We start from the raw sequence: 13,510 nt of genomic DNA on the forward strand, positions 1-13,510 counted from the left end.
TAGAATTACGAACCTGCTGACTTGGTATGCATCACACGTGGCTCCTTTGCCAGAATAAAGGAGAGAACTCAGCCTAACCAATCCCTGTACCAATTTGATTTTCATGTGTTGACAAGACTGCACTGCCCAAAATGACTTCACCTACAAAGGGAAAGGGATGTTTGCTAATTTAATTACCTTCTTTGTAGTCATCATAAATCAACTGAGACAGAGTGAGTATATGACAAACTGACTGTCAAGTATGCAACTAAGAGCTGACGTTGCATCAGTTTACTGGGTCATGGAGATAACTGAGCAGCTCAGGAAATACTGACAGAGGCTGAGTCACTGTATTTCATAATTTATTAAAAGGTAGTATTTTGATTGGTGAACCAGTAAGTATAAATGAGTAAAGTTCTGCAATCTAAAGGCAGTTTAAACCAGCAATATGGCAATCCAATTAAAATTCAAACCAGCTGCAATGGCAACAGTGCCTAAACATGTTGCGCCCATCCTGTTGCCTTATGATTTGATGGTCTCTCTATTCCAACAGGGAACCACTGCATTCAAACACAGCAGTCGTATTATGGGCCATTTAGCTGAACCTGTGGAACATGCAACTTAGTGTGGTTGTTGTTGGCTAACTGTGTGTCTGTTTTCAAATGATTCTGGACAGTCAACAGGGTGTGGAGGGCATCCCAGCTCAGCTGATCCTGTCCTTATCCAAACTTCCTCACTTCCCTGCAGGCATCACCAGATATCAGCAAGGCAAGAGAACTCTGCCTGATTTCATTGTTACCTCATCCAGGAGACCAAGGCCAATAGTTGCAGTCCCACCTTCACTCAGTTGAGATCAGTTAACACTGTAAATGGTCAGGTATTGAACTTGGCCTCTTTGTGATCGATGTGCTTCAGTATACCACACAGTGATGCACTTATTTATTGAGCCATTGAGGGAGCCTAATGGCTACTGTAGTTACTCTAACAATTTAGGCAGCTCGGCACTATTCTGGTGGCTGAGCTACCTTTCATCAGTCAGGTGGAGCTGCTAATAAATATCGTTAGTGCAAAACAAAAAATATGTGCGTAATGAATGGGCAGTACATTAAACCAGTTAGGCTGTTGCTGGAAAATCAGCTCAAAATTGATATTGACAACTGTACTAACTGTAAGATTGAAAGCACAAAAAGTTGAAAAAGACAGCTTCCCTTTTTATGTGGGGACCACACAGGCTGTGCTGAGAAAAGCACTCACAAAAATAAACTTGTACTGCTCAATCTACCACAGCCCTTTCAAAGAAAAACCTCTCCGACAGTGTGCTGGAAGCCCCCAAATCAGCATTCCTGAGTACGTCCCAGAAGAGCACGAAAGAACCAGTCATTAGAATAATTTATTTTAAATGCCGTAGGTCACCTCTTTGATTCAGCCAACTGACAAAGCTTGAACTAAGTGAGTGGATGTTGTGTTAAAGAAGACATTGTATCATTATTTTTGTGCCTGAACTATTGAAATGTATGCAGAGGTACATGTGTGTTCTGGAGAAATGTATGGATGTCTCGAACTGTGAGACATGGAGTTCACTGGGAAACAGGACAAAGACTAATGGAAACATATTACTTTTATTACAGTACTGAGTTCTGGTGTCCAAAAGCCTGGCAGCACAGGAATGATATTCAAAGTGCCAGTAGGTGTTGGCTCGGCTTGCACAATAAGAAGAATGCATGCAGGCTGCAGCAGTCTTTCCGTGACTAGCTCCAATTTATCTGTTTCATTCTGGGGCAGGATCTTGAAGCCAAGCCAATGGCAGGCAAAGCAAGCCAAAGAACGCAAAGCAAAGCAGCTTTTCATTATTTGAAATCATCTGCAGCCCATGCCTTTTTCACAGCTTCTTGCCCTCAAGAGTTCAGTTACAAAGGGTTGTCTGGAGTGTCCTTAAGTTGTTGGAGCCAAATATGATTTGTTTTTAAAAATCTGTAACTGTCGTCACCAATTTTGTTTCAGCTTAATAGTTTTGAAGCTGTTGCTTACATTGTTATTGGGAATTCATTTTGAACTGAAAAATAAAGCTTGGACCTGGATAATTCCATACCCAACCCCACCGCTACACCCCACCGCCAGTCCCACCTCGGAACAACTCAAATGTTGTTTCTGTTGTGTGATTAAAAAAAAAGACCTGCATTTATATAGAGCCTTTCCTGAACTCAGGACATCCCACAGTGCTTTATAGCCAATGAATTTCTTTTGAAGTGTAGTCACTATTTTAAGGTAGAGAATGCGGCAGCCAATATCTTCACAACAGAGATGTGATAATGACCAGATAATCTGTTATTAGCTGTCGGTTTAGCAATAAGTATTGGCCAGGACACGGGGAGAATCCCCCTGCTCTTCTTTGAAATAGTGCCATGAGAGGGCAGACGGAGCCTCGGTTTAATGTAACGTGAAAGATGGATGCAACTTTTTTTGGGAACCTGCTTGAAGCCCCTGAATATATGGGGCGCAGGCTTGTGGCTACATTTCGGGGAGAAGCACAAAGCAAAGGCCTTTGGTGATTCACCAAAAGTGGGATGAAGGGAAAAATCAACAGCAGGTCCCCCTCAGGATCCTATAAGTAAACATTATTTGTGAGCTTGGGCAATGATTATCAGTGGACTATCATCTACATAGGGGGATTACGACAACCAAGATCTTATGGTTTCTGTAATCTCTGGACTCACTGTGTAGTGATCAGAAGCAGAAATCCTCATGATTTTTTTTTTCTGGCACTCCCTAGCCCAGCAAAACCCTGTCATCACCCGGCTGGGAAGAACAATAATGGCAACTACCCAACTCTTCAGTGAGATGATGGTTCCCAACTCTGGAAAAACCTAAAGAGAGAGGAGAAATTATTTAAAATTATTCCATCTGCTCTAGAAAGGAGATGATTTTTTCTAAAAACACTACTGATGAGCCAGGGAAAAATAAATGTACTTTGTGACAAAAGGCCCACATAAAACATCTCACTGTTGATGTTACCACTGTCACAAGGGGTGGGGGCAGGGTTGGAACAGAGCCATGGAATTTTCTGATGAAACGCAGCTTACCATTATTTATCCCAGACGGACCACATGTTTTATTGGATTTGATGGATAACTTCATTCAACACAGTTCAGACTGAACTTTTATCAAACAGACCTTCGTATATAGACCGAATCATGGAACTGTGGTGGATACCACTGCACCGTCTGTCAGTACCTCAAAATGATCCCATTTACTCTCCACTTTGTAAGCGGGTAAGTACACTTCTGTTCCCAGGATTCTGCCTGTCATGCGGCATAGTGGGTCGTGTAACATGTGAAGATGGCCTTCGTTCCTGTTTATTTTCCGATGCAGTTGAATGAAGAAGTCTTGTGGTCCCATTTAGTCTCAACCCTCCAGGATATCTACATTGCACAACTCTCATTTTATTACAGCTTCTAGATGTTTCTTCAATGAGTGTGACATGAAGAAAAGCCTCTCCCAAAACCTTGGCCGAGATTTGGAGGATAGTATGTGCAAACCTACAAGTATATACCCGTCTCATGCCAGTCCATGGCACAGCAGCCAACTATAACAGTCCGATGTCCTGTTCACTAGATGATTGTTTTTGTTTTTTATTTTATGTGCTGTATTCTTAATACACTATATGGATATGTTATACACAGCAACAGTGGAGTGTCTCTTGTATTAGGCCAGTCGTTCCCAAAAGTAGTGCTATGCATTTTGACCACATCTCAATTTTACCCATAGCTAGAAAATTCCATTTACAACTAACCTAAGCTCCAGGAAGCTGTAAAACAGCAAATACTTACCCATATATTACCGCTGTCCATCATTTATTTAAGTTTCAGGAGCTACAGTCGCTGTGCTTTGCTACATTTATATCAATGTAATTTTAAAAAGCTTTATTTTTGTTTTAATTTACCATTTGTGGGTGTTTATTCTAGAACAGTATGGCTCCCAATGCATATCATGTCCCCTCAGATGTTTGCCTCATCTTTGTAATGCGTGTAGAAAGAAAACACAGGATATGAACTTCAGTGGTTATTACACAATAGGAAGAATGTTGCTGGGGGGGATTGAGTTCTCAAAAGATTGTAGGAGTAGCAGAATACCATAACAACAAAAAACATCGAATAAGATCAGTCTCCAGGTATGGTGCACATTTGATCCCCAGCATTCTTTTAAAATGCATTGCTGTACAAGTGCAACACTGCAATGAGTAGAAATTCCAGCCAAAGTCACTTCTTGTGTTTCATCAAACATACCTGGAAATCCAAAGTGTGAGAGATAATGATACTGTTTTCACATTCATTTCCTGATCAGTTACATCTGATTAATATTGAACTTTATGTTACTATGCTTACTAAGGCTGGAAACTTTCATTTGAAGGATATTCTGAAGAAATATTGTTTAGATCAGCACACAGGATTATGGCAGTGAAAGAGTATATAAAGTTATGCTCACACAAACTTCACAATGGAAAAATACTTTTGCTGATCGGCACAAGTGATATATAAGGTCCATGGAACAGGTATTGGATTCGTTTGCATGCCACAGTTCCAAAGTTCTGTATTCATCATTCTGGTTGAAGTAATTCCATGCATATGCCATAACATAGTGAAGCCTATACAATTAACCCTGTCTTAAATGCCAGCCATAGGCATTTGAACAGCAATCCCAAGACTGAACAACTCAGACTTAAAGCACTTGTCCACAGAAGGTGGCTATGGTGAATTTGGCAGTCAGTCAGACCAGTTGCTTTCGTCATTGGGAATTCCAGTTCAGAAATGTCAGCAACATCATGAGTGGCCATAAAAATGTTAAGTTCCTCTTTCCTAGATAATGTCAATGCTGTATCTGTGAGAGAGCTGTCTCACAAGAGTTACATGAGCAGTGTTATTGGCTGGCTGTTCATTTTAGGTGCAGGTAACAAAAACTAATGGAAATGTATTTTTCAAGCAAAGTTTGTCAGATTTGTGGACTACAGTGTTTATTCCTGGAAGGAGGAGCACCTTGTAACTCATATATCATTCTTTCTGGATTATGAGGGCATCCTAACATAAAGAGTAAAATCACAAGGAAAAATTCAAGATCTCATCTCATTACCGCCCAGCATTATAGACTGGCAGAGGGAAGACAGCTAAATAAAGATTACAGTTTTCCTTTGAATCCCATTACTCACTGCAAAATATGTTCAATGTGCAACTTTTACCTCACACTACTCAGTTGGCATCAGCTGTGCATACATTTAAATCATTTTTATTCCTTGTTAATAGGAACTTAGCCATTGGAATTGGGCTGCAGAATTTCCCAGAAGGTCTTGCTGTCAGTTTGCCATTGCGAGGTGCAGGAGTGTCCACATGGAAAGCATTCTGGTGAGTGAAAGTTAATTAGCTGGAGCTGATATACTTGATGTAGTATTTTAAATCGGATTTAATTCATTTGAAAGTCTGAATGTGAATTTTAAATGAAAGCCTTAATAGCAACCTGTTATGCAAAGTGTTCTACTGGTAGCAGAATACTTATCTAACTCAGAGAGACCAGTTGTCTCTCCACCATTGTCCAGCTGGGTGGGACTGCACTCGCCTGGTTCCATTCTTACTATTTGTGGCCAGAGAATCACCTACAGTTGCTTCTATTCCCACTCCCGCACTGTTACTTCTGGCGTTCCCCCATGCATCTATCCTTGGCCCCTCTTGTTTTTCACCTACACGCTGCCCGTTGGTGATATCATCTAAAAACACAGTGTATGTTTTCACACGTACATTGACAGCACCTGGCTCTACCTCACCACCACTTCTCTCCACCCCTTACACTCTCTAAATTATCAGGATGTTTGTCTGACAATTCAGTACTGAGAGCAAATAAATAAGAATTACACAGGAAGAGTCTCAGGGGTTTTAGGAACCAAACAGTTCTACTTAAGGCAATTGCACAGCATTGCTTTCTGGATTGACCAGCTTCGCAGACAGAGCAGCTCAAAAGTACATTCCAGAAGAGAGTTTGACAGTGTCTTACAGAAGGACACAGCTGTCTATACAAAGACTGATTCTACAATTGGGTGCCATTGGCAGGTTAACTTGTCCTCCAGCCACCTATGCCAGGCAACCATAGGCAGTATGACCCAGATTCAGCAGTGTGTGTATGGCCGCTGTGCAAAGCTCCCCACATATTTGCATAATTGTGTCTTGTATTTGCTAAATAAACTTAGAAAAGACAAATCTTCTTACAAGTCCAGTACAGCATACAAGTCCCTGAAAGGGTTACCGTTCTTGAGCGGTGCATTGGAAAAGAATACATGCCAGTGTACAAAAGATGACAATGGCAACATTACATACATTGCATTGGGAGATTTCACAGCAGAGATCGTCGCTATGAAAAACTAACAGTGTGGTTTTTTTAAGAAGTCACAAGCCTCCTTATTGGCTGTTCTTCATCTTATCTTATTGGCAGTTAGCCTTTTGTCTCCTTCCCAGCCAAACCTGTCTTCATTGGAGAGATAAAATGTTTTCTTTTCAGTACAGCCTGCTTTGATCACATACCTACATGTCATCACATTTGAGTGGTTTGTACAGCAATAGAAAGCAGGTTTCTCTGCAGATACTTAGTGTTATCTGCAGATCCTGAACTTCCTGATAATTCCTATCAGACACTGCTTCTCACGGTGTTGTGATACTGCATAGCGTGAGAGGTCTGGTCTAGCCAACTAGCACATGTATACACTTGTATCTGGAGTACTTCTTCTATGATTAAATCTCTGCTCTTGTGGGGACAAGCTTTAGTTTGTGCAGATGGGGACAGAGGTTTCCCCTCAGTATTCTCGGGCTTCAAGTTAATCCTTGTCTTTTTCAGAAACATTCCATCCATTAACGTATTTCCCTATTTCTGTCTTCTGTTTGTTGGTTATTGCCAGATTTCAATGGTTGTTTCTAACTCACACTAACCCTGTTTCCTAATACCTTTGAGCTTGCTGAGCTTCATTGGTGTCCTATCTGTCTATGCATCAATCAGTCAAAACCCTTATTCTTAATTACAAATCCCTCCATAGCCTCATCCCTCCCAATCTCTATAACCTAGTCAGCCCTATGTACCTGTAAGTGCCCACTGCTCCTCTGATTTGGACTTCCTTTGCATCCCACTTTTTCTCTCTCCACTTTCAGCTGTGAAGCCTTCAGCTGTTATGGCCTGGCATTTTGGAATATTTTTCCTTAGCCTCTCTGCCCTGTGTCTTTTACACCCTTCTTCAAAACCTATTACTTCCATCTTACTTTAACCCCTCATCACTTCCTTCTTCCATTTCTCAGTCCCCAGTTATTTTATGCCTTTTCCACACATAGAAGGCCGCACTTTTACTGATACTGTTAACAGGACATTCAACAAACAGTTCCATTGGAAATACTATAAAATCAGTGACCTGGAAATTAGATCGCTCTGCACCCATTTTACAGGCTTATAACGGGGGCCTAATGTTTCAATATGGTGAGCAGGGTGTGCACACTCATTCTGCGTCCTGCCTGACATATTCATAAAGGCGTCTCTGTAGGTGTCCCAAAAAAACAGGCATTAGGTCCTTTGCATATGCAGTGGGGGAGCTGCGCTGTAGTTGGTTTCTTCAGATGCTAGCCAGCCAAACTTGCAGTCCTTAAGGGCTCCGTTGAAGACTGCCACTGGAAATGTGAGTTTGAAATGTTTTGTTTTACCTCAATGTGGAGCTGGTGGAAGCAGGAGTGCCTCTCCCAGCTCACATTACAGCTTCTGGTTGCAGCTGACCACAAAGTGAACCAGCAAGCCCCCAAACACAGTTACCAACAGATAAGAAAGGGAACAATTAGGATTGTTGATTGAATGCTTCATTGCAAAGATGGGTTTTGAGAAGGTTTTCAAGGAGAAGGGAGAGACTGAAAGGTTTAAAGCGTGAATTCCAGAGAGTAGGACCCAGGCAGCTTACCAGTAATGGGGTAAAGGAAGGCAGGATTTAACCAGCTGCAGTGGGGGGGTTCCGACAAGCTAGGAGGTCACCCAGTAAAACAAGGCAACCTCCCTGCGGGCTTGAGGGGGGGGCCCCTCCTCTATGGGCAATCTGTGGCCCATGGAGGGTCCCCGCCAGGAAAACCTGCACCTTGCTGAAGCAACCTCCACCTGCACGAAATGCCCACCGTTGCCAGGGTCCGCTGGTCTGACCCTAGCGACCCCACCTCATCTCGGATCCAGGCTCCAACGCTGGGCCTGGGTCCAAGGCCCCTTGCTGTACTGGCAGTGGCCACTGCTCCTGGTGATGCTGCCAATACTGCGGCGCTGCTGGCCCTGTGATCAGCTGGCAGCTCTTTGAGGCAGGTTCCCTGTCATTAAAGGGACAGAGGTTCTGGCACCGGCCGTTAACTGGCCAAGCGGCATTCAATCGTCCTGGGGTGGGTGGGGGCGCAGGTGCTCCAGCTGGCCGAGGTAGTATTCCCCTTGCCTTTTCGGCCCAGCACTGGGAGCCCCACCATGGGCACAAAATTCAGCCTGCAATCTGCTCCAATATGTATGGGCACAGGTGAATCCCCAGTTAATGCCCACCACCTGAATACAATTAAACCCCAATTGATATGCAATTAACACCAGTTGCATCCATGCCCATTCATTTTCGTTAGGTATTATTTCTGTGTTTATAATGATTTTCTCCTGTCATAAAGGTATGGTCAGTTAAGCGGTATGGTTGAGCCAGTGGCGGGAATATTTGGTGCCTTTGCTGTAGTTCTTGCTGAGCCGCTCCTGCCCTACGCCTTGGCTTTTGCTGCCGGCGCCATGGTTTACGTTGTAATTGATGACATCATTCCTGAAGCACAACTCAGGTGAGCACTGAATAAAACAATAATTCTCTGTAACTTCACTTGGGAACAAAGATGATGAGTGTTGAATTTGCAAGTTAACCAGTGTAAGCAGTCTGTTACAATGCGGACTTTTATTAGTAAGTAAATATAGACTGGTTAAAAAAAACTGCAAGTCTGAAATAATAACAAATAATGCTGGAAGTACCCACAGCAGGTCTAGAATACAAAGATGTCAGGCATTGGAGAGTGTGCAGAGGAGATTTACTCGAATGACACCAGGGATGAGGAACTTCAATAACATGGAGAGACTAGAGAAGCTGGGATTGCTCTCTTCAAAGCAGAGAAGGTTAAGGGGAAATTTAATAGAGGTGTTCAAAATTATGAAGGGTTTTGATAGAGTAAATAAGGAGAAACTGTTTCCACTGGCAGCATGGCAGTAACCACAGATTTAACATAATTAACAGAAGGGACAGAGGTGAGATGAGGAAAAACCTTTTCACACAGCAAGCTGTTATGATCTGGAGTGCACTGCCTGAAAGGGTGATGGAAACAGATTCAATAATAACTTTCAGAAGAGAACTGGATTTTTTTTATTCATAGAACATAGAACAGTACAGCACAGTACAGGCCCTTCGGCCCACGATGTTGTGCCAAACCTTTAACCTACTCTAAGATCAAACTAACTACCTACCCTTCATTCTACTATCATCCATGTACCTATCCAAGAGTCGCTTAAATGCCCCTAATGTATCTGCTTCTACTACCACCGCTGGCAGCACATTCCACGCACCCACCACTCTCTGTGTAAAGAACCTACCTCTGACATCTCCCCGAAACCTTCCTCCAATCAACTTAAAATTATGCCCCCTGGTGATAGCCCTTTCCACCCTGGGAAAAAGTCTCTGACTATCCACTCTATCTATTCCTCTCATCATCTTGTACCCCTCTATCAAGTCTCCTCTCATCCTTCTTCGCTCCAATGAGAAAAGCCCTAGCTCCCTCAATCTTTCTTCGTAGGACATGCCCTCCAGTCCAGGCAGCATCCTGGTAAATCTCCTCTGCACCCTCTCTAAAGCTTCCACATCCTTCCTATAATGAGGCGACCAGAACTGAACACAATATTCCAAGTGTGGTCGAACCAGGGCCTTATAGAGTTGCAGCATAATCTCGCGGCTCTTAAACTCAATCCCCCTGTTAATGAAAGCCAACACACCATACGCCTTCTTAACAACCCTATCAACTTGGGTGGCAACTTTGAGCGATCTATGGACATGGACCCCAAGATCCCTCTGTTCCTCCACACTACCAAGAACCCTGTATTCCGCATTCAAATTCGAACTTCACACTTTTCCAGGTTGAACTCCATCTGCCACTTCTTAGCCCAGCTCTGCATCCTGTCAATGTCCCGTTGCAACCTACAACAGCCTTCCACACTATCCACAACTCCAGCAACCTTCGTGTCATCGGCAAACTTGCTAACCCAGCCTTCCACTTCCTCATCCAAGTCATTTATAAAAATCACAAAGAGCAGAGGTCCCAGAACAGATCCACTGGTCACCGAGCTCCATGCTGAATACTTTCCATCTACTACCACCCTCTGACTTCTATGGGCCAGCCAATTCTGTATCCAGACAGCCAACTTTCCCTGAATCCCGTGCCTCCTTACTTTCTGAATGAGCCTACCATGGGGAACCTTATCAAACGCCTTGCTAAAATCCATATACACCACATCCACTGCTCTTCCTTCATCAACGTGTTTTGTCACATCTTCAAAGAATTCAATAAGGCTTGTGAGGCATGACCTGCCCCTCACAAAGCCATGCTGACTGTCTCTAATCAAACCATTCTTTCATGAGATGTGGGCGTCGCTGGTAAGGCCAGCATTTGTTGCCCATTCAGAATTGCCCTTGACAACTGTGTGGCTTGCTAGTCCATTTCAGAGGGCAGTTGAGAGTCAACCACATTGCTGTGGGTCTGGTGTCACATATAGGTCAGACCAGGTAAGGATGGCAGATTTCTTTCCCTCAAGGATATAAGTGAACTAGATGAGTTTTTACAACAATCGATAGTTTCATGGCACCATTTCTGAGACTAGCTTTCAATTCCAGATTTTTTTCTTAATTAATTGAATTCAAATTCTACCAGTGCCGTGGTGGGATTTGAACCTTGGCCCCCAGGGCATTAGCCCTGGCCTCTGGAATACTAGCTGAGTGACATGACCGCTATGCCTCCGTCTCCTCAAAGGAAAAAGATTGCAGGGCCATGGGGGAAGAGCAAGGGAGTGGAACTAATTGGATAGCTCTTTCAAAGAGCTGGCACAGGCACAATGGGCCGAAAGGCCTCCTTCTGTGAGGGCTGACTCTGAGGTCCATCAATATGTGAAAAAAGAAATAAAGGATTACTGTTTCACCCTTTTGTCAGATGAATGCAGACAAATGAACATCTGGCAGTCAGGCAGAAATGTAATAAAGCTGTTCTGTTGCTGTCTCACATCATAAGCAAAGCTCAATTGTTTTATAAGCATTAACAGAACTCAAGATTGAATTATTACCTCTAACTCCCTGCCAATTTTTTGTTGGTATCTGTAACATACACGAGCTTTGAATTATTTAAATTTGAATTATTTTAAAGCTCTGGCAAGCTAAGCAACAGAGTGATGGCTGGTATGGAACACAGGACGACAGTGAGACGGAGCGATCCGAGGCACTTGCTAATGATTTCCAAGCCTTATCCATAATATTGTGTGGAGGTGTTGAGTAGATTGCGCTGAATGGAAGTAATTTTGTACCATTTAAATGTTGTGATCTTCAGGAGTTCCACTATATTTAGCTTCTTTGTCATCAGCACAAGTTATAAGCCTGATGCAAGATGACTTTACTCAGTGACAACTATCTGCTGCTTTTAGGTTCCCATTCTGGATAAGTGGGTACAAAGTGTAAAGTTATTTCTCCCCTTGCTCAGAGTTCTCTGTAATTGTCTCTTGGGTCTCAATTGTTAATAGTGTATGTTTTTGAGAAACTTCTATTTTGTTGTATTCTCTCCTTTGAGCTTTGCCACATGAAAGGCCATTTCCTGCCAGATGTCTATGTGGGCAAACTATTCTCAGCTGCAGGCCTCCATTAAGGATTAAGGACACTCTTAAACACTTTACAACAGGTATAGAGTACTGTGTGGGTGACTATTAGAGCTGAATTTTAGCCTAAAATATTGGACAGGTTCAGTGTGGGGTGAGGGAGTGTTAAAGTCTCAAGGATCTGTTTCGCAGCCCTTACCCGCCTCCAGCCCACACATTTCCAGCTTTATTTGATGCCAGACGTTGGGCGGACAGCCAGCCCACTCCAAGGAAGCGGATTGCAGCTTTATATATGATAATGAGGCTACAAGTCTCATTGTCATTCAGGTTTTCAACTTTAACTCTGGTTGGCCAGGTTTCCCAAGTGTCGGGTAGCCCATCAGCTTCATTGAGGTGAGGACTTGGTGCATTCAGGAGGTGAGCACCAGGTGCCTGCCTGAGGAGCCTCCACAATCTGGGCCCCGCTCCCATGACATTGCCCTGCCAAGGTCACCCTCCTTCCCCAGGCCTCTGTTTCCACCCCCGCCCACCATGAGGCCTCCGTCTTCCTCCCCCTCCTTCACTCCCCACCCCACACCCAGGATTGGCAGCCCACCCTATTGAACCCCCACCCCACTCCGATCGTTTTCCTTTCTGGTCGACACCCCCTTTCTGGCACGGCCTGACCTGTTGTTTCAGTCAGGCTGGCCTCCAGGCAGGGAGCCAATCCGCAATGTCAGTGAAACGCTGTGGAGTTAAAGCTACTGAGGTGTCCGTTTTTTTCCTTCCCGACCTCCATGCGTTTAACAGAATTCTTCTCTAATTTAACAGAGTGAAGTAGTAAAGTTGAGGAATCAGACTTCAGTACAGAATTTGTCAAGGAGCAATTGCTTTTTAAGCCTGAAAACAGGTGCAACATGGACTGTTCACATGGGCTTGGAGACCATAATGCACTGAGTTAAAGTGTGTTGGAGAATCCCAAATTGCGTGTTCCCACGACTTTCTGACCAACCCGCTCCCTGCTATGCTATCAAGGGAGGCAGAAAGCAGAGAACACTATGTTCAGGAACTTCCACATGGGGCATGATTGACACACTTAGAGTTCTTATTCCCCCGGGACACCTGGAGATTTGCAGAGCTAATTTTGTGCCAGTGGGTTAAAGGTCACACTATTAATAGCAAATTTCCTTTAAAAAGCTGCTGCTTCATTTCCATTCCTTCTACAGGATTTGCATGTTGGGATAAATTGTTCATGTGTACTGTCCACTGTCTGAGGCTGGTGCCTGCATTGCAGTGTTAAGAGGATCCAATGTAGAAGCACTCCAAGCAGTGTTTAATCAACATTGTGATTGACTCATTATCATACTTTCAAATGCGAAAGTCTCACATGTGAATCTGGTGTCAGTCTCTCTTTGGGGTGTGTCATCATGGCAGTGGAGCAGTTTCCAACTGCGCTGGGCAAGTAATGTCTAAAAGCTGCAAAGAACCAGAAAGAAAGGCAGGTCACGCTCTAACATTAGCCGTAAGCGATGGATAATAATAATGGAGTCTGGCCTGTGTTGGACAATTGAGGTTAGATGGTTCATAGATTGAGCAACTCAACCTGCAGGCTTTTCTTTCTTCCTTTCTTCAATCAGCCTGTCTTCAG

The 13,510-nt window shown here is 43.6% G+C and overlaps 1 protein-coding gene across 3 annotated transcripts in view; it reads left to right on the top strand.

Annotated features, from left to right (window-relative positions):
• Positions 1-13,510, top strand: part of LOC137384372 (zinc transporter ZIP11-like) — a 764,304-nt gene that overhangs the window by 726,312 nt on the left and 24,482 nt on the right. For all 3 annotated transcript variants that reach the window (XM_068058321.1, XM_068058319.1, XM_068058320.1), the window contains exons 7-8: positions 5,274-5,372; positions 8,673-8,831. In XM_068058321.1, coding sequence (XP_067914422.1) covers positions 5,274-5,372; positions 8,673-8,831 — 258 coding nt within the window. The remainder of the gene's footprint in view (positions 1-5,273; positions 5,373-8,672; positions 8,832-13,510) is intronic.

This window comes from Heterodontus francisci, chromosome 26, assembly GCF_036365525.1.
Source record: "Heterodontus francisci isolate sHetFra1 chromosome 26, sHetFra1.hap1, whole genome shotgun sequence".
In the NCBI taxonomy this organism is placed as follows: Eukaryota; Metazoa; Chordata; class Chondrichthyes; order Heterodontiformes; family Heterodontidae; genus Heterodontus; species Heterodontus francisci.